Below are 26,549 nucleotides of genomic sequence, written 5' to 3'. Positions count from 1 at the left end.
TCAAGGAAGCATGCAGGCATTGACAAAGTTCCACTATGCTGCCCTCCATGTTTTGTTTACAAAAGCATAGCTTGTATTGCAGGCACAGTTTTCTAAGACTTACCACACCTATGACCTTCGTGACTGCAGGGAGTTTTAACACAACAATAACACAAATAGAATAAATATACTGATGGCTATGCTATCACCAGTGTGTAGTTTGTATCCTTACGCCCACACCATGCTCTGTTGCCATTTATAGATAACAGCAGGGCACAGGGCTGCTGGAGTGTAATGGCCGAACCTATCTTTGAATACGATATAACAATATTCTTTATTCTTATTATCTTTATTTTATATTCTGTAACAATATTCTTTATTTACCCGTGTTGGACACTGGTAACAAATAGACATCTCTATTACAATAGCTGGCCCTTAGCATATAAAATTTAAAAAAGAAAAAAATACAGTGAATAACACTTGGGATCAGAAGACGTACATATATGCCTCAGTTCAAAACAAGTTAGCATAGCAATCGTTACAAGACATTTTAAATGCAAAGTGGTAGTGGGGGGGATTTCAAGTAGAATGATATTTCAAACTAAATTTAGAACAGTTTCCAATTTCATAAATCATATGCAAAAGGAGTGTCAAAGACTCAACCAGTACCTCTGAAAAGGGGAACTTGAAGCAAAACACAATTCCCCAAAAATTAAATTGACCAAAATTACAGCAAGGAAAATCTTTTACTCAACAGGTTAATTTATCTCACCTCTGGCCGGTTGGTCCCAGTAGAATCAGAATTTTTTAATCTTAACTTAAAATAGTATGACTAACAAACTATAATTTAAAGAGAAAGTACTTTTTTGAGAACATCCAATACATCAGTTATTGTGCCATTCCACTACAGCACCATTCAGAGAGCGTGGCTCAGCTGACTGCACTGGTCGGCGCCAATGCCCGAGACAGTGCTAAAAATGACACAGACAGAATAAGTCCCAATCTACAACATATAAAAAGCAATAAATTTACAGCCAAATGTGATGGTACTTGCCAAGCCCCCAAGCTTTAGGAAGCATCATTATAAAATACTACAACTTCCTATTAATTAACTAGTGAAAGCCAGGAATTTTTTAAAAATAAATCTCGACACTGGCAGATGTTGCAGTTCATATGACCAGCATAAATCTATCTTTAAACTGCAATCCAGGAAAGTGAAAATCAATGAAACTACTACTCTGGCTTTCTTACACAGCTGCAATCAAAGCAGGCCACGAATCAATACTTGCTTAAATAAGACAATACACGGAAGCACTAGGTAATAAAAAAAAAAATAGACCAGCCTAAGCAACTACCAATTTTCTATAAGGTGAACCAGATAACTTTGTAATCCTACAGTAATTATAATGGCTCACCCGAATTAAAACAGGTTAAGAATAATGATAAAGTTACTGGGCTTGCTCTGGCTTCACACTAGGACACCTTAAATAGTACATGCCTTTCAGAATGATTGCCAAACCACTTCAAAGGCTCAACCGTTAGCAGTAGCCTCATAAATAGGCACAACCAACAGGTTATGCTGAGCCAGAACAATAATGCAGTGCAATCAAAGCACTGTATGGTTTCTAACAAGAAATGGGCTGACAAGAACTTATTAGTTTGGGGGACAGTACTTACAGCAGCAAGAAACTCACCTGCAAAAAAGGGTGCAGTTGTCAGCAAGAGTGAGAAGACTGAAGACTGTGCGATGCAACGGGACAGGACACGGCTGCACCCAGGCATAAACTGCTCACAGACAGCAAGGGCTTACATTGTGGACACTGCCAGCCCCAGTTCAACTGAGCCAAGACCTCGCGCCAGGCAGTCCAACTCAGCTGTGGCTCTCAGATGGCTTGCCACTCTTTGGCATGTTTGTGCTTGGCTACTATGGGTCCCCAGGCTTTGCAGCATCTTTCCCCTTCCATGCTGCACATGTGTCCTATTGCTATTCTTTTTCCCCCCTTGGGGAACATTTCTGAAATGTGCTCTGCATATTCAATCACCGATATCAGAACAGTCTCTCCACTGTCTTTCTTTCCTCCTCTTGTTTTTTTCTTTCTTCTTCTCCCATCCTTCCTCTGCTTCAGCGTTTGAAGTTCCTCTTCTTCTTCTTCTTCTTCTTCTTCTTCTTCTTCTTCCGTGTGCACTCCTGAAGGCCAACCCACCTTCAGACGAACAACAGGTGACTGGGTAATGTGTAATTCCCAGCCCCAGGTTGACAGGTAGGGTTCGCACAAAAACCCCCTGGTCAAGGCCAGCCCAGGGAGGGGTGATTGCATGAACTGCTACCTTCCTAAATTGCTGATTGGTCTCTCTGTCAGGTGCTCAGGAGGTGTGACCTGAGATGTGAACAATCACCTAAGGCCCCCAGTTGGAAGGAGTGTGCCGTTGGAGATGCTGGCAATTTTGAGGGATTTTCTTGCATTGAGCCAATCATCTTTTTCCACCGTCAACATCTACCAAGTGTAAACAGAATGAGGTTAATGATTCAGAGACCTCTAGCTTCACCACGGTTCCTCGTAGTTTCATGTACTGATGATGCATTTGCTACGGTCAATCGTTTATTATTCAGAAAGGTGTTGATGGAGTTGCTGGCCCTGTGAAATCCTGCTCTCATTTATAAAATGGGACTTTGCTTTAGGGGACTACTTTGATTCTCAAGCACACCACCTGCTGGCAGCTTAGTGCACCCACTGCTATAGTGTTTGTGTTGAGGTCCATTGAATGCTGAATTCTTCCCGTGGTGTTATTTACACTAGACTGCTCGATAGTCTGACTGAGGCAGAAATCCAAACGTACTACTACGATCAGGGTGTCATTACAGTCCATCGGGTAATGAAAAAAGTAGATGCAGCCTTAGTGCCCACACACTCTCTTTTTCTCACTTTTGATACAGTGGTGCTTCCCTCAAAGATCAAAGCAGGCTTTGAAGTTATCACAGTATGACTGTACATTCCAAACTCAATGCGCTGCTACCAGTGGCATCATTACAACCACACTCGAGAGGCATGTTGACATCCAGTCGTACATATAACCTGTGGTAGGGATGCTCACGAGGGCTATTGTCTGCCTCCTCCTCCCCTCTCTCTCAACTGCAATGGCAACCATGTCACCACCTCCTGAGATTGTCCCGTGTATTTTGATGAGACTGGCTGTCCAGTAGATCCGGGCGAAGGAAAAAGTGCTTTACCCGATCGCTTCGAAGTTGTTGGACAGCTGTAAACCCTGCATTCTACCATCTGGCACCTATAGTACTGTTCTTGCTACATCTTGTTTCATGAAGGACTTAGTCATGCAGACATGTGACCTCAAATTTAGCACTGCTGTTGTGGAATTGTTCAGCGTCATGGTAGCGTCACAGTCTCTCTTCCAGCCATGCAACAAGCCATGAAAATTTCACCTCATGGGGTGAAGTCACTTGCTACACAGCCAGCAGGCCAGCAAGGACAGAAGGAATACTCTCGCAAAGTTCCTAAGTCCCTCCAGCCAACAAACAACTGAGTCTTCCTCTGCCAACCGGAAATTCTCCAAGAAGTCAAATAAAGGGGGAAAGTCTTCTCCTTCACCAACAAGGATATCCTCTTCAGTGGTGTTGCCACATGATACCCCCACTCGCCCAAAATCTGTGTCACTGGTGTCACCTGACTACCTGGCTCCACGCCGTTGCAGTTTCCATTTTCCTTCCTCATGTGACCTTTTCCCTTTGTACCATTTACATCCCTACATCTTCGATATTGCCAGGGTAGACTTTTTCCAGGTTATTGGACTGCTTACCCACACTTTTCTGCTGCTTAATGCGCACCATCCCCGGAACCTGTCAGAGGTGTCCTCTTGGCTGACCTCAGTCAACTTAACCTCATCTGTCTTAACACTGGAGCATCCATGCTCCTTTCAGACTCCACGCACACCTATTCCCATCTGGACCTGTTCTTCTGCACTGCCCAGATTGCCCATCACCTTGTGGTCCATTCTCTCTGACACATACTCGAGCGACCATTTCACGTGTGCTATCCATTTGCTGACTCCTATCCCACCTATGTGTACACCCAAATGGCAGCTTTCTAAGGCCGACTGGAGGCTTTACTCCTCACTGGCGACCTTCCATGAACAACATTTCCCCAGTGGTGATGACCAGGTAGAAGATCTTACAAACGTCATCCTTACAGCTGCAGAGCGTTCCATTCCTCGCAATTCCTCTTTACCACACCTTCTCCCGGTCAGTTGGTGGAGTGAAGTGTGCCACGATGCAATTCGTGCACTCAGAAGTGCTCTTCACGTTTTTAACAATCATCCTATGATGGCAAACTGCATTCATTATAAACAGCTGTGTACACATTGTTGTTGCAATCCCTGGCATAGCAAAAAAGCTAGTTGGATCTCATTTACTAGTCGTTTTAAAAGTACTCATTCCTCTTCCATTGTGTGGGCCAACTTCAGACTGCTCTCTGGGACCTAGGTCCATTCTTCAATTTCTGGTCTGACCATAGCAGACAATATCATTGTGGACCCTATTGCTGTCTCCAACACCTTGGGCTGCCATTTTGCGGACATTTCAGGCTCCTCCCACTATCGCCCTGCCATCCTCCATCAGAAATGAGCGGAGAAGGCTCGGGCGATACCCTTGTCTTCTCAGAATAGTGAGTGCTACAATACTGCCTTTACGATGAGGGAGCTAGATAATGCTCTCACTTCATCTCGAACCTCTGCCCCAGAGCAAGATGATGTTCACATTCAGATGCTGCAGCACCTTTCTGTTGGAGGCAAGCAGTTTCTCCTTCATGCAGGCAACTGCATCTGGGTAGAGGGTGCCTTTTACTCTAGCCCAGTTTATAGTCTGTATGCAGAAGCTGCCGAACTGCCACTGTCCTACTGCTGTGAACTCCTCCTCAGCACATAGGCCTTTTGTTTGCCATGAGTGGCCACCCATCCTGTACCACCTCCTTCGATGACTCATTTGATCGCCAGTATTGGGCGCGTCCCTCTTCTGTTACCTCCTGGAGTTTGCTTTCGGCTCTTGCTCCTTCAGCTTAACCTCACGCTGCCTGCCACTTTCACGATAGGTGTAAACCCTTCACCACCTTTCCTTTGTGCAGTGGGCCGTGTTCACCTAGGACTTCATTCGTTTCTTAAGGTCTCTACTCCAGCCTCGCTCTTATCACCTTCAGTTTCACATCCTTCGTATGGAACTTCACGATAATATCTTTGTGTACACTAATGGCTCTTGGACTGTCCGTAGTGTTGGGTGTGCCTTCATCATTGGCACTGACTTTTATCAGTATCAGTTTCCAGAACACTGCTCAGTATTTACTGCAGACCTCCTCGCATTGTGTCAGGCCACACAATACATCTGGCGACACAGGCTTTTCAATTGCGTCATCCGTTCTGACACTCTGTGTCTTTCGAAGCCTCTGTGTGCTGTACACTGTTCGTTCCTTAGTGCGAGTCCAGGAAAACTGTCACTTGCTTATTCTTGATGGAGCCACTATAATGTAATGTGGGTTCTTGGCCTCGTTGGTGTGACAGGAAATGAGGCCATCGACGCAGCTGCCAAGGCTGCAATCCTTGTACCTCAACCCGCTAGTTCTTACAATGCCTTTGATGATCTCTCTGTTGCCATCTGGCATCACCAATGACCCTCCCGTCAAGGGAACAAGCTCCTGGTTATTAAGCCTTTCCCAGCAGCTTGGATGACCTCCTCTCAGCCCTCTTGCCGTGAGGAGATCATTTTAGCCAGGTTGCGTATCGGGCACTGTCTTTTTAGCCATTGCCATTTGTTAAGTGGTGCTTCCCCCATTACTTTGTACCCATTTCCCTCAACCTATAACTGTGCACCATTTCCTGATGGGAAGTTCTTTTTTTTATACACTTATGTCCACGTTTGTGTTTGCCATCTGAGTTACTGGGTGTTTTCGCGAATGACACGTGGGCTGTCGACCTCATTTTACTTTTTATCTGTCATAGCAATATGACAAAGGAAATTAAACTTTAGTTCAGGACCTCTGTTTCTCTATGGTGTATTTTATAGACCTTTCTCCTGTTTTCAGCTGTCTTCTCTTCCATTGATTGGGATTAATGTATAGTCGTTTTTAACTCCTCTATTTGTCTTCGTTTTCATTTTCTACAGTTCTGGCATGGGCGTTTATGACTCTAGTTATTTTTGCGCCCAAAAACAAAACAAAAGAAACAAAACTCAGCTGTGTCGCCCTCTGCATCACATCGAGCCAACAGTGACCCTGCCTTGCTGAAGTTCTGGCTGCCATCCCCAGCCACATTCGCGTCACCACTTGGCACACGGGCGTACTGCCCTCACCCAGTCGTACATGTAACTCTCTCTTTCACCTTTTTGCAAACCAACCAACCCCATGACCATCCTAGCTTGTTCCTTTAATGCTTCGCACAGCCAGTCGTACCACGGCAAAGGCCAGCTAAATAGAATAGCCGACACACGATTAGTGCCAAAGATAATGAAAAGATGCTATGGTCAGTAATTATTTGTCGCCCCCACTCCTTGTATAATGATTGTCCTATATTGCATTTCAGTGGATACAGGATTTGTTGCTCCCTAAGCTATAATGACGGCGAACTAAATGGCTTGACACCTGTTTCAGTATCACTTTCTCTTGTTAAGGGTATATCGTTGTCATTGTACTCCTCATGTATGTTGTCTGCACAGTCGAATGGATACGCCACCACACATTCCAATGATTCATCTTGCAGAAACACCAATATTTCATGTGCCACTTCCTTCTCACTCTGCGAAATTCCTTGGGTCTCTTTCTGACGAAATTTCAAATTCGGCAACTGTTGTAGATGCAGACTCAGAACCAGTAGTTTCCTACAAGTGTGGAATCAGTAAACTGCTTGAGGATTGTCAGACTGTTTGCTTTATCGTTTCCATTGCCCTGCTTTGTATCAGAACCACTAGCACTATAGCAGTGTTGTGAGTTACTCGTCAATTAAGCAGTTCAGCTTAGCTCTGTGGCTTCGTGCTGTGGTCACCATTGGATACCTGCAGTCCGACCCCGTAGAGCCATTAGCAGCCAGTATTGTGCTTGTGTGCTAGACAATATGTGGAGCATTGAATGCCATAACCATCATTGACCTTTTGCGACATTGCAGTCAAGGAAATCTTTGTAAGAATTCCTCCCCAGGGGTTTGTCTATCGCAGCTGGTATTTGCTGCCAACAGCTGGGACAACTTTCTATCGCAATGTGAGAAAATCAACTGACAAAACTGCATCACGTTTGCTACTAGATGATATCACACTGTGCTTCTTTCACGAACAAAACTATTCAGGACTGTTTCTAAAGTCATCCCTCTCACATGAACTCTTGTGATCTTATGCCCTCAAATGGTTAGCTGTCGCAGCTCTTATCGAATAACAGTCAAGAAAATTCTTTTGTGTGCAAGAATGCAGTTCAAACCTGGTTTGATGTTATCTTTAACTCAGAACCAGTAGTTTCCTACAGGTGTGGAATCAGTAACCTGCTTGAGGATTGTCAAACTGTTATAGATATTGAGAAAGAATATATTGTTGATGATAATTTCTCTAGATGTCCGCCCCCCGGTAGCTGACTGTTCATTGTGGTGGAATGCCACGCCAAGCGGCCCGGGTTCGATTCCCGGCTGGGGCAGGAGATTTTCTCCACTTAGGGACTGGGTTTTCTGTTGTCCTCATCATTATTTCATCCCCATCTCCAATGCGCAAGTCACCCAAAGTGGCGTCGAATGCAATAAGTACTTGCCTCGGCGGCCGAACTTCCCCGAATGGGGGATTCCTGGCCCACAATGCTGTACGCTCATTTCCATTTCTCTAGATGTATGCTGTTGTGTTTGATAAACTAATGGAACGTGTTATTAAAACATGCATGGCACTAATGCATGGAAATATAACTTACCATGAGTACATTACGATGAAGGTCTATTTTAATAAATCCTAAAGTATCTGTAACATAAATGTGTCTTTGTCAGCACTTTCGGCTTTGAAATGGTTTATATTTACTTGCGGTCTTGTATCACGTGCAAGTATTATGGAAATGTGGCAATTTCGTAAATAAAATTGTATGTTCACAGTAACGAAAAATTATGTTGGCAGAAGTGGAAAGAGGCATTATCATTACCAAGAGGCATTGCAGTACCATAAGTTTTTTGCCATTGCACTTTAAGCTACTGGAAGTAGTGAGATGACGTTTGATGAAGAAGTATTCTTAAGATTTACTTATTGATTTTCAATCTGGCTACGTGTAGTTTTGTTACAGAGATGCTAAACATGTGGCCTTCAGGGAGATTGGAATGACAAGCAGAAGCAGCCTTCACTTTACAGGTGACCACGTTACCTCAGAACTAGTGAACAGATGTGTATTCGACTCTCAGTTATTGCCCCTGTGTTGGCTAGGACAGATAAATTGCAATGTGAATGACGGGATTATTTGCTGTTTCCACCTAGACTGACTTTACTGTAATCAAAACGATTAATTGATAACCTTATGTCACACCTAACGTGAATGGGAATGTTGTGAAAAATCAACGGAATTTAACAGAATAATTCTTTATTAACCAGGAAGTAACTCATCAGTCAGAGTTGCCAAACACATTCTACATTGTTGCCAAGATTTAATTATATTACCAGCAGGAAGAATACCAGCTGGAGTGTTCCTTGAGCGGGTTCAGAAGTTACTACAACTTGCATCACAAAGATACGGCTGCACGATTGGCAAAATACCAAAAGTATATCTTGCTGAGTTTTATTCCCATTACTGTAACTAGGTTTAGGGACTAGAATGTAGATACTAAAATAATACTCAGTGTGAGACCAGAGTTTATCCTGGCATATACAGTGTTCAAATAACGTATGGAAATGCAGCCAGGTGACATTGTTGACAACCACTGATATTTTGACAGGAGCACACCTTGCTATTTTCAAGGCAAAACTGCAGGATGTGCTCCTGTTGAAATATCGGCAGTTGTTCCCATAAGTTATCTTGTGACCTCCCCCCTCCTTCTTTCTCTCTCTCTTGCTCCATCGTCGTTGTTTTCTTCTTTTCTCCTCGGCTGTCCAAACCCGCTTCCTTCGTTGTACCACGGCTACAGGGTTTTCAACAAAAGGGAGGGAGAAGGGGGCATATATGTGGTTTATCACGATGACATAGTGCAGTGTGAGAGTTTCACCCTTATCTCCGTTTTGGGAAGATTGATGACTAAAGTTGAAACATTTCTCTAAAAAGGTAAGTGCTCTCTTTCTTCAAAAGGTGAAAATTGTAGTGTAGACTATAATTTTTATTTATCTACTAAATTGAAGGAATACGACACAGTTAATAAAGTTCCAACTTCGGATGAAGTTTATTGATTCCAAGGAGCTGAAACAAAACTCATCTGTTCCAAATTTCATTCTCAATGAGAATAGTCAGTTTTCTGGTGTGCATGTAGTGGTCACCAATGATTGAAAAAATCGTTCTCATAATTCCATTACAATCTGTTTATTAGTTCCTAACCAACATATCGATCAATCGACTATTCCGTGATTAATATATGTCATATTCAAACAGTAAATATATGTCGTATTCAAACAAATCAAACCCCATTCACTGTAAGCACCAAGAACGATTACTATAACCTCCAATAATTCTTTAATAATTATTACAAAGTTAATGTCAAGAAATTACATGGAGTATCAATAGCCTACCGCTTATCTCAAACTTTGCGCCGTTATTTCAAAAGTCCGCGCGTGATCTGTTTATAACAAAGTTTGGTCGTGGCTCTCTAGAATGTTTTCCAAAACAATTACGGATTATCAGTTTTAGGTGAATTCTTTAAAATTAAAGAGGACCCGCACTCGACTGCAACTTGTCTGCGCACTTGAGCCACTCAGATGTTATTATCTTTATCAACAACAAAAAAAAAGACACGCATAATGCAGCATTGTGATCTGCTATGTCAAAAAAGAAAAGGAAAGCCGTCATTCTTATACAGTGTCAATTGCTCAGCAAAGATTGCACTACAAAAAAATCTCAACTTGAGATGACGTCAGGCGTTACTACCTGTTTTGACTCTCCTACTCTCACGTGACACAAAGTATATCTGACTTTAATGGACATCCCAACAAGATTATTGCTTAAAGATTCCATGGGCTACTCGGACGAATACCCATGTAATGCTACAATCTGAATAATGCTCAAATGCACCAACTGCAAAAAATCAACCAATCAAGTTAAGCAACAAAATAAATTCAAAGAAAACAGGAACAACTTGAACAAAACTTTCTGTGCAGCATCATATAATATTCACACCATGAGACATGAAGAACGTGTTGGTTTTTTGGAACACGTATTGCAGAATGTCAAATAGGACATACTCGGAATCAGTAAGAAGAGGCTCAAAGCTGAAGTGATTACTATCTGCAAGTCTGAGCATCTCCTGTTTCAGAGTAACTCACATGCAAATTTGCTTATTGGGCATAGCTTTGCCGATTCACAACAGGAGGAAATTTGCTGTCACCAAGATCACGTCCATTTCAGACAGACTGATCTACATCAACCTTGAGTTGAATGCTGAGATTAGCCTTCAAATCATTTGCGCCTACATTCCTATTTCCACCTCAACCTATGAAGAAATAGAACAGTTCTATGACGATCTGACAACAGCAAAAAATTCAGAAACTGACACATTTTTCTTAATACTTGGTGATCTTACTATCAAGATAGAAGTGAAGACCACAGATCATCATCCCTTCATTGGGAATTTTGGACTTTCCAAGCAAACCCAGATAGGACATATTTTGTTAACGATATTTTGTTAACAAAGAATGTTAATGAAGAAATTTTACAAGAAAAATCCGAAAAAGAGGTGATCCTAGAGAATCCCTGACAGCAAGGTTAAGAATGAAGGTGATTACATCCTTTTATTCAATAAGCAAATTTACTCAGATATGCCTGTCATAAATCTCTTAAAGAGAGGTAGTGACCATATTCCAGTTAGGCCAGGATTTATATTAACACTCATCTCGAGAGAAACCATATGATGGACAGGAAGAGCTGACCAACAATAAATAGTTGAAAGAGAAAAGAAATGAGATTAACAAGAAACTACAAACAGAAAAGTTAAGAGGAATAGATCTGAACGAAAGACAGAAATTACCGGCAGTATTTGAACAGCAGTAATGAAAGCCAGTGCTCTGTAAAAACAGAAAAATCAGAGATTCAGCCTCGAAACGAAATAAAGGCGAAACACCGACAGAAACACGTCCAAATATGGAGACCTCTACAAAAACATAAAGGATGTCATCAGAAGAGATCGCTGAAATGAAAGGCTGATCGAGGAGATCATCAAAATCAAAGTCTTTACTGAAAGAGACAAGATTATAAAAACTATTCAGGACTTCCATTGGAAGCCATACAGCCACTCACTGTAAAGCCAAAACTTGCATAAAAATGAGAAGTGGTAAATACTTATGAACTGCAATGTCCTGGTTGGACGGCACCTGCGTGAGGTGGTGTGTAGCCAGTGGCCACATTACGCCAAGGAAACTCTCGAGTATGAACTTTTCTGATCTTGACGCAGCCATGAGTTTTTGCTATTGCAGGTGGGTTAGAAAGTGAAGCAAATTATCTTTGAAGTTACATCAGACTGATAACTTTAGCATACAGCAGAATGCTATTTAAAGAATAGAAGAAATGGACTTGTCTTCATTGCGCAACATTTACTACTAGCCCTTGAGCTGATACAGCACTGCAACAACTCAAGAAGGAGACAGCACTTCTTCCAGACTCTACAGCATTATCAAATTATCCATGTGGCCTGACTTAGAATTCTGAGGGGCAGCCACATTTATTGACCGCCTTCAGTGTCGGTGGTGATCAGCAAGGCCAGTGGTCAGGCTTTTTGTCTATGACTGTATATAACTGAACCCTGACTCATCGATATCAATTTTCTCCCCTGAAAACTTGCATTGTACACTTTGGTAGACTCAGCACTGTGCATATGTACACAAACTTTACTTCAGTAATGTACTTGAAGCCCATGGAGCTTCGAACTTTTGAGGTCAGCATCTCCTTAGGCACAGACTACACAGTTCTTCTCTGATGCTGCAAAGCTTTGATTTTATCGTGCTCAGACTATAGATGCGTTGCTTAATAGTCAGCAGCACCACCATCAGTACTGAGCTTGTTAGGTCCTGTCCATCTCAATGGTACGCAGTTGTCAACTGGAGCTTTCTGTGTGAGCCTTGTAGATAGTCTAGTGGTGGAAGCTGATATCCCACCACTGAGGGTCAGATATCGACAGATCTTGGCGATCTGTGCAATTAAAATCTGTCAGATCACTACCTTTCCATGTTATTTGACTCTGTTTCACAACCAGCAGTTCGGACTTAAACTTTCTGGCAGGTTAAAACTGTGTGCTGGACCATTACTCTAACCTGGAATTTCATATCAGTGCACACTATGCTGTAGAGTGAAAATTCATTCTGGACGCTGTTCACACTGCTGATGAATCACCCAAAAAATGCATAGACCAACTGAGATACGATTGGAAGCTCTAGGCGAGGACCTCCAACTGCCCCCTTTTGTCTGCGTACAGTTCGCTCTCGCCACCCCTATGGTGCGTACCCACTCCTATGATTTGTATGGACCTCTTTTAGGCCACAAGGAAAATGCTGATGCTGCCATTCTCAGACACCTGTTCCATTCTGTTCTCCACTGCTACACACGTTCAACACGTGTCTGAGAGAGCCATTAACCTGACTACTTCCCTACCCCAGATGCTTATGGACAATGGGATAGCAGCTAAGAGTCATAGGGAAAAGTGGACGTTATTACAAAATTTAAAGCATCTCATTGTTCGGTGGCAGGTGTGGATGTGGGGGAAATACCTCTCACTGTGATCTGTGCAAAAAGTACGAGACTTGCAGAATGTAGACACACATCAGCAAATAGAGCATCTCTCCAAGTTTTTAACTCAGCATACAGGTCAGCACCACTTGTGACACAAGTCCGTGTATGCATATAATGCATTGAAGCCACTGACACGATTTTCCCAGGAAAGTATGAGAGCAGCCCACTTTGGAAATATGTTCATTGGGTTGCCTATCTAGAAGTGTGAACTAGTCTCATGCAACTGTAGAGAGTGGGTGATTTGTCTATGTATTCTGACATGCCTCACCCCTAGTAAAAGTACACCACAGCACATATTAAGTATTGTAATGTGTAGCAATGCTCTATCCATTAATATGTCATTTTCTATATGTCCGGTAGTTCTTCGCACAGTTATCTTCTGAAACACTGGTGGTGTTTATGAGTATAGCGAGTAATGATTTTAAACAGGATGAGAAGCTGTGTCATTACAAGTACTGTCAAATTCAACATTGATAAGGGAGAATTGTCTTGAAGCAACTTACTTTGATAAAATAATCATTTAACAATGAGAATAAATACCAATTGAATGCACCTCTAGGGTGATAAGTAATGTATCTCGTATGCCTTATTTCAGCTAGTTGCAAATACTTCCCACCTTCTTCATATTTAGAAGGGAAGATCAGAAAGTAACGCACAATAATTTTACTGCCAAAAAGTTTTATAGGTAACTAATATCAAAAAATCACAAATGGACTTACATAATTTACCTACTTATCTCTATAGTCGCCAATGTTCTCGACACATTTCTTCCATCATGTACCAGTTTCAGTATGCAGTGTTTGTAGAAGTCCGATTGGTTGGAGTTTAGCCATCTGTGGACTGCTGATTACACTTTTGCATCTGTCACAAAGCTTTGACCAGCTAGGTATTTCTTCAAGAGACCAAACAGATGAAAGTCCAGCGGTACAAGATCTGGACTGTATGGTGGATTATACAGCACTTCCTACCCGAATTTGGCGATTTCCTCATGAACAGGAGAAGGAAGATGGGGGCAAGTATTGTCATGAAGAAGTTTGATACCATTAGCATTAATGTTGTGGCGTTTGTCACAAAGAGCACACACAACTTAACTAAAGTTTTCATGTAGGCTGCAGCATTCACAGTGGTCACGTTTTCAGCAAAGTTCACCAATAACACATCGTATATATCCCAGAACACTGCCACTGTCTGAAGCACTTTCCTAGCAGCCTGAGCAACTTTGTGTCCCCCCCCCCCCCGAATTGGGAACCAGAATGTTTCCACTCCATAGAGGCCTGCATGGTGTGTAGTGGTATGCCCACGACTCATCACTAGTGACAATTCCTTTCAGAAAGTCATGCTCTTCTGCAGCATAATGCATTAACTGATCCAAGCTTGTCATCATTCACTGACCCTTGTGGTTGCCTGTCAGGTTCTTAGACACCCAGTGAGCACTAATTTTACGAAATTTCAATATTTTATGAATAATATCATAGGTAAAAAGACGGGGGCTAATAGAAATCCTTGGGTAACAGAAGAAATATTGAATTTAATTGATGAAAGGAGAAAATATAAAAATGCAGTAAATGAAGCAGGCAAAAAGGAATACAAACGTCTCAAAAATGAGATCGACAGGAAGTGCAAAATGGCTAAGCAGGGATGGCTAGAGGACAAATGTAAGGATGTAGAGCCTTGTCTCACTAGGGGTAAGATAGATACTGCCTACAGGAAAATTAAAGAGACCTTTGGAGAAAAGAGAACCACTTGTATGAATATCAAGAGCTCAGATGGCAACCCAGTTCTAAGCAAAGAAGGGAAGGCAGAAAGGTGGAAGGAGTATATAGAGGGTTTATACAAGGGCGATGTACTTGAGGACAATATTATGGAAATGGAAGAGGATGTAGATGAAGATGAAATGGGAGATAAGATACTGCGTGAAGAGTTTGACAGAGCACTGAAAGACCTGAGTCGAAACAAGGCCCCGGGAGTAGACAACATTCCATTAGAACTACTGATGGCCTTGGGAGAGCCAGTCATGACAAAACTCTACCATCTGGTGAGCAAGATGTATGAGACAGGCGAAATACCCACAGACTTCAAGAAGAATATAATAATTCCAATCCCAAAGAAAGCAGGTGTTGACAGATGTGAAAATTACCGAACTATCAGTTTAATAAGTCACGGCTGCAAAATACTAACACGAATTCTTTACAGACGAATGGAAAAACTGGTAGAAGCGGACCTCGGGGAAGATCAGTTTGGATTCCGTAGAAATGTTGGAACACGTGAGGCAATACTAACCTTACGACTTATCTTAGAAGAAAGATTAAGAAAAGGCAAACATACGTTTCTAGCATTTGTAGACTTAGAGAAAGCTTTTGACAACGTTAACTGGAATACCCTCTTTCAAATTCTGAAGGTGGCAGGGGTAAAATACAAGGAGCGAAAGGCTATTTACAATTTGTACAGAAACCAGATGGCAGTTATAAGAGTCGAGGGGCATGAAAGGGAAGCAGTGGTTGGGAAAGGAGTGAGACAGGGTTGTAGCCTCTCCCCGATGTTATTCAATCTGTATATTGAGCAAGCAGTAAAGGAAACAAAAGAAAAATTCGGAGTAGGTATTAAAATTCATGGAGAAGAAGTTAAAAACTTTGAGGTTCGCCGATGACATTGTAATTCTGTCAGAGACAGCAAAGGACTTGGAAGAGCAGTTGAACGGAATGGACAGTGTCTTGAAAGGAGGATATAAGATGAACATCAACAAAAGCAAAACGAGGATAATGGAATGTAGTCAAATTAAATTCGGGTGATGCTGATGGGATTAGATTAGGAAATGAGACACTTAAAGTAGTAAAGGAGTTTTGCTATTTAGGGAGTAAAATAACTGATGATGGTCGAAGTAGAGAGGATATAAAATGTAGACTGGCAATGGCAAGGAAATCGTTTCTGAAGAAGAGAAATTTGTTAACATCTAGTATAGATTTAAGTGTCAGGAAGTAGTTTCTGAAAGTATTTGTATGGAGTGTAGCCATGTATGGAAGTGAAACATGGACGATAACCAGTTTGGACAAGAAGACAATAGAAGCTTTCGAAATGTGGTGCTACAGAAGAACGCTGAAGATAAGGTGGGTAGATCACGTAACTAATGAGGAAGTATTGAATAGAATTGGGGAGAAGAGAAGTTTGTGGCACAACTTGACTAGAAGAAGGGATCGGTTGGTAGGACATGTTTTGAGGCATCAAGGGATCACAAATTTAGCATTGGAGGGCAGCGTGGAGGGTAAAAATCGTAGAGGGAGACCAAGAGATCAATACACTAAGCAGATTTAGAAGGATGTAGGTTGCAGTAGGTACTGGGAGATGAAGAAGCTTGCACAGGATAGAGTAGCATGGAGAGCTGCATCAAACCAGTCTCAGGACTGAAGACCACAACAACAACAACATCATACATGACACTGTAGGAAATGTTGACTGGTGCAATAAGTTTCACAGTTGCACATGCCAGTCATTCAAAAATTGCTGCCTCAGTGGCTGTGGGGTTGCAGCTGTTTCTGGCCACCCAGAGTGTGCCGAATCATTTAAGTCCACACAGACCTCTTCGAACAATGCACGCCACCTGGAGATGTTGCTACAGTCCATACAGTCGTCCCTGTGCATGCCATGCGTGTCCCTGTGAATTTCTCTCAGTTTATGAGCTTTGGCCAAAAAATATCGAACTCTACTTTGCTGCTCTTCACAAGCTGACGGCAGTAATGTACACACCATGTTTTTTGATAGATCGGGATTCTCTTGTTAGAGCTGCACGTGAATACAAAATACCCTTGTAGTGCAAATTTCAAACTGTATCATTGTGAAATTTCAATATTCCAGCTGTGATACCAGGGGAGAAAAAAGTTATTGTGCAATACTTTGTTATCCTCCCTTATTACTGGGGTTGTACCTCAGGAATGGAATAGTTTAAGATGCCATCAACATAATTTTCTTCAAATGCTGAGCCATTACTCGATATTGCTGCACCACAAAGCAATTTTTACTTTATCCATTGCCATTTAGAAAAGACCATTAGATGAAGAACAGTTGAACGGAATGGACAGTGTCTTGAAAGGAGGGTTTAAGATGAACATCAACAAAAGCAAAACGAGGATAATGGAATGTAGTCGAATTAAGTCGGGTGATGCTGTGGGAATTAGACGAGGAAATGAGACACTTAAAGTAGTAAAGGAGTTTTGCTATTTGGGTAGCAAAATAACTGATGATGGTCGAAGTAGAGAGGATATAAAATGTAGACTGGCAATGGCAAGGAAAGTGTTTCTGAAGAAGAGAAATTTGTTAACATCAAGTATTGATTTAAGTGTCAGGAAGTCGTTTCTGAAAGTATTTGTATGGAGTGTAGCCATGTATGGAAGTGAAACATAGACAATAAATAGTTTAGACAAGAAGAGAATAAAAGCTTTTGAAATGTGGTGCTACAGAAGAATGCTGAAGATAAGATGGGTAGATCACATAACTAATGAGGAGGTATTGAATAGGATTGGGGAGAAGAGAAGTTTGTGGCACAACTTGACTAGAAGAAGGGATCGGTTGGTAGGACATGTTCTGAGGCGTCAAGGGATCACCAATTTAGTACTGGAGGGCAGTGTGGAGGGTAAAAATCGTAGAGGGAGACCAAGAGATGAATACACTAAATAGATTCAGAAGGATGTAGGCTGCAGTAGGTACTGGGAGATGAAGAAGCTTGCACAGGATAGAGTAGCATGGAGAGCTGCATCAAACCAGTGTCAGGACTGAAGACCACAACAACAACAACAACATTAGATGAAACTCGAAATCAATTTCTTGAATTTCAGAGGATCAGATTCATCAATATCTGTGACTATTTTACCTTGAAGAGTCTTGTCTGTACCACTCAGGAGTCACTTGACTGAGTTAATAAAGTTTCATTTTCTTGATGGTCTCCAATTTCCAACCCTTTTAGCAGTTTGGACCATTGTCAGTCCAGGATATTCTGACTCTGTTTCTAGAAATCCACATCACAATGGCATTCATTGTTTTTTGTAGCCCTTTTGAGAGTCCATACTTCTGGCCCATACAGGAAAACTGTGAAGACATATGACTTAATTAGCTTGTGAGGTTCCTCCTTGTTGCTCACTTCATTTCTTGTCGATTATGGCTTTTTTCATCATTAACCTTATTAGATTACTGGTTGGGTGTTCATTAAATACAGTGGACTGAAATGCCACTATTGGTTTATTATATCCTTTGCTGAGTGGTGTTGTTAAATTGTTGTAATAAGTCATAACATGGAATTTGAATAAAACTTCAACTTTGATGAAGGATTGAGTCTTGGACGACATTCTCTGCTTATGAGTTACTGTTAGACATTCTCCTGACACACAACCATGAAATTTAGTACTCTATTTTTCTTTATTTTGAATACTTCCTCCAACCAAGCATTCATAATCGAACATGCCTGAAGACTGGACATTAACTACTGCAACACTAGTGCACACTAAAAAACACTCAACTGTAAAACTCACTGTTGAACCAAGAGCTGTTTAACAAAGCATTATCACGACTCACAGAGGTTGTATTCTTTCCCATATTGATCATTATGCAACAACGATGACTTCATAAGCTGTAGTTTTGTATGCATACTGAAACGATTTTTTGAAGAGATTTTGTAAATGTCTCATGTGCCTCTTCAACATGATATTTGATTTCAATTGAATGTGATTTGTCACTTCAACCTATATTTGTTCTAATTTACCTATCTTATTATTTTTAACATTACATTCATAACACTGATATATTTTCACAGCAGTATTACTGGAACTTGCCGCATGTTGAAGGATTTTGAAGAAAGGCTGTCTAAATGCGCAGTCGATAAGAATGAAATTGCAGCAGTTCATCTGTTGATGAAGGACTGTTTTACAAATATTTCTGATGGCAATGTACCCACAGAAGCTGACCTGGGACAGTAAGTAATAATAAAACATTACTTCAGAGTGATGTGGCTAGATTTTACAGTAGTTACTGTTGATTATGTTGACAACTGTAACACTTGGTGTGACATGAAGAGAAAAAGAGTAAGTCTTCAGTGATTTGTCATGTAGAAGCATCTTATGATGGAGCCATAATTATTAAAATAGTTTAGTAATTTTGTTATGTTGGTGATTAATAATGAATCCTATTATTCGTGTGTCATGTTAGGTGGCTACACTTAAAATGTAAGTTAGAATATTTGAAAGACATAATAGGCCTGTAATAAATTTATAGAACTGCTGTGATTAAAAACATTACAGAAACAAATTCTATTTTGTTGTTCAAGTCTAGTGCAGATGAGTACAGAAAACAATCCTGGTATAGTGGTGTACAGCTTGACACAGTCACATCGATTAGTAAAATACTTCGGCATAATGCTACAACTGAACTCTACAGGCATTATTTCATAACTGAGCTTTTCACTTTCAGGATCTGACACTACGTCTTCAGTTGCAATTCATGTAGGATCCTGCATCCTATTTTTTTACCTGTGGCAATATGGGAAGTCCACAGCAACATTGTTTCTTGAATTCTACTAGCATTCAGTTTGAGATTTAGCTCACAAGGTTATTAATTGCACACCATGATTCAAGATCTCATTCAGCCATACGTAGGTAGAATGTACATAGAATGTTCCATCAATGGTTTGCAGATGCTGTTTGAAGTGATCGTTGTATTAAGTTGGAATCTACATACCAGTCTTTGAATGCAGGCCCCTATTGTGACCAGAACCGAGGTTTGAATCTTCCTACACATTGGTCAGGGGGCCTGAAGGTGGGGTAATATACCGCCAAAACTGAAAGCCCAATAAAATAACAGTTTTGAAGTTACAGATAGACAGCTGAAAGGTATTTGATTTGACATTCTATAGTGAACTGTCAAGGTTCCCATCTCTGAAAAGATGGACATACAAAGGCTGTTCAATCTAAAGCTGTTTAATAACGTGTGTTCACACTGAGGCAATGTGTGATATAGTTCATTGTAATGGCCATGTGATGCAGTACTTATTGGTGCGGTATTTGTGTTCCCACTGGGATGATACAGTCTGCAATACAATACACGATGCGACCTGCATTATGACAAACAAGAAGACAGGACAAGTTGTGTTTCAGGCTCAGTTGCAACCTTGAGTTCTTCTGTTTTGGTTTATCGATATTTAAAGCTCTAACAACTGAAAAAGAAAAGGAAATGCTGGGTGCACCTGTGTAACGCTATTAATGTCAAACATAGTTTGGCAATGGTTCCTTGTGAGCGCTCTCAACATGAACCAAATTCTGCAGAGTGAGTACAGAACAGTTTCCACTTTTTAGAGCAACTAGTATCAACTGAAAAGCAGGACACAAATTTTTGGCTTGCTATTTCTCCTGCTGATAAACTACTGATTATAATAAGATAAGTTAGTGAAAATGTGATCATTACATTAAAAATGCCACTATGAAGAATTTATTTTTAATAAGACCACATACTGTGGTACTTAACTCAGTGAAGTACATATATGGGTAATGAGTACGATTTGAAAAGCTGCAACTGTTCAGTGAGTTATGGTAGAATATGATTCAGATTCACATGTACGTATAAGGAACATTGCCCGATCTGATGTAAATGAGTCACCATTGATGATGTAGAATTAGTGGCAAATTCTGTGTATGAATAGACAATGTTGTGTTAGAAATGGAAGAAGCCCATGATGATGTTGACGAAAATTACAGCATCTCCTTCTTGGCTTCATCTAGCTGCTCATTCAACAGCAGCAGAAATTTTGCATTTAGAGCTCTTCCCTGTCTGTCACTAGGTTTTGGGAGGTCTGTGAGCATGGACTGAAAAAACATCCAGTCAGACTCATCAGCCGATGACTCCTAGAATCTTTTCATCTCATTAAAAAATACAAAAAAGACTTTGCATTTCTGTCGTGGCTACAGGTTCCTTGCATCATGCCCTGTGGTGGAATCTATTTATGTACAATTTCTGCCACCAACACGAAGTGAACAAGGAAAAACATAGCTAGATGATTTAGTGGTTAGGACTCTGGAGTTGCACCCATGGGAGTGACTGTTGAAATTCTCATCTGGCCAACCAGATTTAGATTTCCATGGTTCCTCTAAATCACTCAAAGCAAATCCCTGGTTGTTTCCTTTGTTAAGCAAAAGGATCATTTCTTTCTCTGTTCAGAGCTTGCACTGCGATGGGACATTAAATACTAAAGTTCCCAGTGACACAAAACATATCCATTGGACATGGGATGGATTCAGTTATATATTAATGTTGCAACGTTGTTTGTGCTGCTGCTAGGGAGGTGCACACTGACAGGTATAAACTATAACTAAACATAAGTTATGTCATTATTGTGCTATATAAAGCTAATTAAATACAAAAGCGTAAAATATATCACCTTTAGTCAACCGGTTTGTATTCTAATAAACTAAAAAGCTATCTGTGTGTGTGTGTGTGTGTGTGTGTGTGTGTGTGTGTGTGTGTGTGTGTGAGAGAGAGAGAGAGAGAGAGAGAGAGAGAGAGAGAGAGAGAGTCAATCAGATATAGTTTATAGTGTGTTTTCTTTTGTTTCCGGTGGGAGATCCTGAAAGCCGAAGAAACAAATGGCGTAACTTTTGAAGATGATCCCCTATATTTATGTAATGATACTGCAGTTATAGAAATGGAAATTAAATTAGTGAAAGAAGAAAGAGATGAAAATCTTGAAGTGTATGATGAAATAGAGTGGACTTTGAAGTAAGAAATATTCAAACATATGGTCTACCGTAACTTTTTTATTCTTTGAATTATTTCTTAAATTGCTTAGCTTTTCATGTTATTGGTCACTGCTTAGCAACTAATACAGTACTATGGTACATATTAGCTTCTGCTAAACTCTAATTGTAAAAGCCTATGGTCATGTATGTTTTAGTTACTGTAATTAAAATTCTTTTATTACTAGGATGAAAAACTGTTATAACACGAGCACCGGAATAGAGCAACAGTGTTGTTCATTTCTTAATTCTCAGTGGTTGTCCATGCGGTAGTTTCTATAACACAGCATTGTACACAGTTGTCTCACATTTTTGAAAGTAATACACTGTTTCGTATCTGTTTCTTTATCTGCGTCTTTGATGTCCCTGGCACCAAATCTGGGAAGCAACCTCAGGGTGAAGTGTTACATGCCATTTAGGCAAACGACATTTCACACTCTTTGTGTAGTATGAGGAAAGATGATCATGACAGAATAAAAATGTTCAATTGTGTGTGAAATGTTATGAGACTTAACTGCTAAGGTCATCAGTCCCTAAGCTTACACACTACTTAACCTAAATTATCCTAAGGACAAACACACACACACACACACACACACACACACACACACACACACACACACACACACACACACACACGCCCGAGGGAGGACTCGAACCTCCACCGGGATAAGCCACACAGTCCATGACTCCAGCTCCTTAGACTGCTCGGCTAATCCCGCGCGGCATGACAGAATAGTATTAAGTGGGAAGTAAGTTGTGGAATATATACTGTTTGTGGGTGTTTGTTTTTGTATGTGCAGATAGTAAACAGTAGATGTGGAATACAAGAAAACGACAAGGTGTGATAGAAAATAAACCGGTTCACCTGCTGTGGATGGAGCCTTTTACTTTTTGCTGTTGCAGCTTGGCAGTCACTTGAATGTCAAAGAGCAACCACAATCTCCAAGAATGAAAATACAAGATGGTTTTATGTCAAATGAAATATATTGTAATCTTGACTGTCATGTTGAGGCTCCAACGTGTGTCTCCTAAGTAAAGTTGTGTTCTACTCAAATTCACTGGTCACTCTGATGATCTGTACACTCATTCAAGGAAGTATATGTTTGGTAAAAGGAAAGCAGTGGACGTGCTTTTATGTGACATGAAAAGAAGTTATCTTCCTTTGCCCCAATAATAGCTGCAGAATGTGAAGAAGTGAAGCCTTTCCTTGGTTACATATGGGATTTCAGAGACACTGATTAGCAGGACCTCTACTTCATGAGAATCAACAAAGGCAACCGGATTAAAGCAAAAAGTAAATACATCAGATGTTATGTCGGGTCAAGATCTCATGAAATGTTCTGACTCAGCTTTGACTACAAGGAGCAAGCCATCAGCTACATAAAACCCTAAACGAGAAAAACACTTCTATGGGTAAATTGATTTTTTTAATATATTCTGCCACTGTGAAGCACACTTTCCTATTACATGATCAAGATATGGGTTTACCTCTGTTCCTAACTGCATCTTTACTTAACAAGTCACCTTATGGCATGTGGTAAAGATAAATCACACAGCACTATTAATCTGACATATTACAGTTCCATTCACAGATGGTGTGTTGAGAGAGTGACTGCCACGAACCACATGTGCACTTTTGAACTCTCTGATCTTCCAGTATATTTATTTCCAGATATATACTTGGTAGACACTAGTCTTGAAATATTCTCTCTCTCTCTCTCTCTCTCTCTCTCTATAATGTCAACACTAGTCTCTCTGTGGTGCACAACGCTTTGTTATAGCATCTGCCACTAGAGTTGGATGAACATTTTAAAGTCTCTTTCACACGGAGTAATTGAATCTGAGTTGAAATTCATATCTGTTCTTTGCACCTTCTCTATTAAGCCTTCCTGGTTAGTGTCCCAGAGTGATGAGTGATACACCAGAACCAGATTAACAATTTTTGTACATTTCATTCTTTGCAGATGAATTACATTTCTGTACGATTCTTCCCAAGTACCTCAATCCTCGATCTGCCTTTCCTACAATTGGTTTTATGTGCACATTCACCCTTACAGTGCTTCTTTTGCATACTCCTATATATTTTTGTTGTTAAGAATTTTCACAATAATTGAATGTCATTAGTTTAATCAAATATTAAAGGACCTTTTTACTTATTTACACACAATATATTATATTACATTTGTTTTTCGATATTGCAGTGCCTGCATTGTTAAGAACAATGCAATAATCCTTCGGACATGCATCAATGCCTGGGCTGTTGAGAACAACAATGCAGTGTTCCTTTAGACATACGTGTTTGTCCAAAGGACAGGCACTACAGTGACTACAGCCGTCCTAAAATACATAAAATGTATTTGCATCGCAATATTGTATTTATCCACCAATAACGGACAACGTCTTTCAATTATAATGTCCGCTCCTGTACATGAAAGGCTGTGACGCAGGAATGATAACCTATGGAAGTTTGGGTCTCTGGTTGGGTTGTTTTAGGGGAAGAGACCAAACATCGAGGTCATCGGTCTCATCGGACCAGGGAAGGATGGGGAAGGAAGTCGGCCGTGCCCTGTCAAAGGAACCATCCCGGCATTTGCCTGAAGCAATTTAGGGAAATCACGGAAAACCTAAATCAGGATGGCCGGATGCGGGATTGAACCATCGTTCTCTCGAATGCGAGTCCAGTGTGCTAACCACTGCGCCACCTCGCTCGGTGACGTTTGGGTCTGCCAGTGACAAAGTTATTAAGGTGACCACTCGCACAAAGTGGGAAATCTGGGTTCGAGTCCTAATCCAGCACGAATTTTCATTGTCATCATGTCCTTATACATCTGACGGGTGTTAGTATTCGCAACTGTGAATGCATTTCGACATCTTGTTATTGTTTCAGGACAGTGCCAGTTCCTGTATTAAGCATCAATTTCTCTGCATTTTTCTAGAATTCCTTGCTTTGTGGCTTTTGTATATTCAACAACACTGCTCATATTCAGTTCGTAAAACTTTGGGCATAAATGGACTTCATAAACCACATGTCACAAATGCTAAAATGTTTCCTTAAACACCGTTGATGAATTCATGCTTCATACTTATTAAATTTAGCTAGTACTCTTTTGTCAGTAGGACATTAATTACATAATCTTCCTTTTTTGGTAAATTTAAATGTTAAAGTCACGTATGGTCTTTTCAGGAGTGTATTTTACTTCTGTTTTGGTGGCTTAGTGATAAAGTGCCAGACTGTGGGCTGCAATGTCTGAGATTACATCCCTGGCCAGTTTTAGGATTTCAGTTTGTTGCTTAAAGTTTCTTTCATCTCTAGCAACATATGGTCATGTGAAAAATGCTAAGTAGCACTGTGCTTCAGGGCAACATTGAAGTTTGGGTCCCCCAATAACTGGTAGGGTAAATCAGTTTCAAAGTCAGAGGAAGGCAATGGCATACTGCCTCCAATAGGAACATACCTAGTATGAGCACTGTAGTATTCAAACCAACTTTCTGACTGTCAGACTTGGCCAACACTGACAGTCAGTACTTTCACTGCTGATGATGGTATCAGAAGCAGTTGTCGAAAATCAAGAAAACTTTGTTTTTGGAATATGAGTTTGCACAAATGTGGATGTTAACAACAAGAGGAAGGTGCTAAACTGCTGTGCCATATACAACAGAAATCATCAAAATTAACAAGTAAATTTTAAGCTTTTAACAGATTCTGTATATATTCTATTGTAAGTTTATACATGTTCCACCATCGTTTTGCAGTTTCAATTAAAATACACCATATGCTCCTACAGATAAACATCTGTTGAATTGACATCACAACGAAGGTTCTTAATGAAGACCTGGCCACAACCTAAGAAAATATGCTATTGAAGTGACCTTAGATTGACAGCTAATATCCCTACATTGAAATTCCTTGTTTTTACGTCTAGTAAAGGCACAGCCTCAGTGAACCTATAAAACACTTTATCACATTTTACTGTGTTATACAACATGCTGGTTGTGTGGAATAGTGTACAGCCAATTTTTAATTTTTTTTAACTGATAAAATCTGAATGGTGAGATCTCTAGGATGGATTCCCAGCTGACAAAATAGCTCACTTGTAGGATGTCGATTCTGGCTTCTTTCACTTTAGTCCCCCATTTCGCACCACATACTTTGGTTGATTGGTGTCTGGTCCCAACATCTGGGTTTGAGCTCTACTTCTTTCAAATTTTTTACAGATTGTGCAGGCAGTGTGGAGAATGTTGCTCTCTCCCTAGCATGGTAGCCAGTGTATGTGAGGAATTGTCATGTACACGTACATTTGTGGCCCCCTGATAACCCCCTGTGGGTCCGGGGGTTGGAATAGGCCCATGGTATTCCTGCCTCTCGTAAGAGACGACTAAGAGTAGTCTCACACATTTCAGCCTTTATGTGATGGTCCCCTGTAGTGTTTGTCCACCATTTTTCAAAATTTTCCCAAAGAATGAGCCAATTGGGGAAGGCTGCCTTACATGGTGCATCGTGTGCTGAGGCCTTTCACTTCTTTTGTTGACGTGGCTCTGCACTTTAGCTCATTCTCCAGCTGTTGGGCAAGGTCACCCTCCTGGGTGCATTTTCTTCCATCCACTGTGCAGTATCGTTTTCTGCACTGATGATGATAATGGCCTTCACCCTGGGGCCTCGGAACTCCCGGCAATGGCCATCCTGCCAGGTGGCTTTTGCTGCGGCTGGGTGGCATCATGGCGGATGACATGCCATGAAGTGTAGTACATCATCTCTTGCCCGTAGTCCACCACCAGCAGCCTCTAAGCGATTGAGGTCCAACTTCAATGCAAAGAAATGCGACCCCGAATCGTTCTCCTCCCTGGCCACACCATGTGGCGCCAGGGTAAGGATGGC

At 40.9% G+C, this 26,549-nt stretch overlaps 1 protein-coding gene across 7 annotated transcripts in view; it reads left to right on the top strand.

Moving 5' to 3' along the window:
- The window catches only part of LOC126251335 (uncharacterized), a 131,690-nt gene that overhangs the window by 37,459 nt on the left and 67,682 nt on the right, over nucleotides 1-26,549 (top strand). For 3 of the 7 annotated variants that reach the window (XM_049951681.1, XM_049951683.1, XM_049951684.1), the window contains exons 2-3: nucleotides 18,703-18,863; nucleotides 21,494-21,653. In XM_049951681.1, the coding sequence (XP_049807638.1) occupies nucleotides 18,703-18,863; nucleotides 21,494-21,653 (321 nt within the window). Of the gene's footprint in view, nucleotides 1-18,702; nucleotides 18,864-21,471; nucleotides 21,654-26,549 lie in introns of those variants that run through there. The other 4 variants (XM_049951682.1, XM_049951685.1, XM_049951687.1 and 1 more) reach the window with 3 other exon arrangements.

The sequence above is a fragment of the Schistocerca nitens genome, chromosome 4, assembly GCF_023898315.1.
Source record: "Schistocerca nitens isolate TAMUIC-IGC-003100 chromosome 4, iqSchNite1.1, whole genome shotgun sequence".
Taxonomy (NCBI): domain Eukaryota; kingdom Metazoa; phylum Arthropoda; class Insecta; order Orthoptera; family Acrididae; genus Schistocerca; species Schistocerca nitens.
This window is presented reverse-complemented; position numbering and strand designations above follow the sequence as displayed.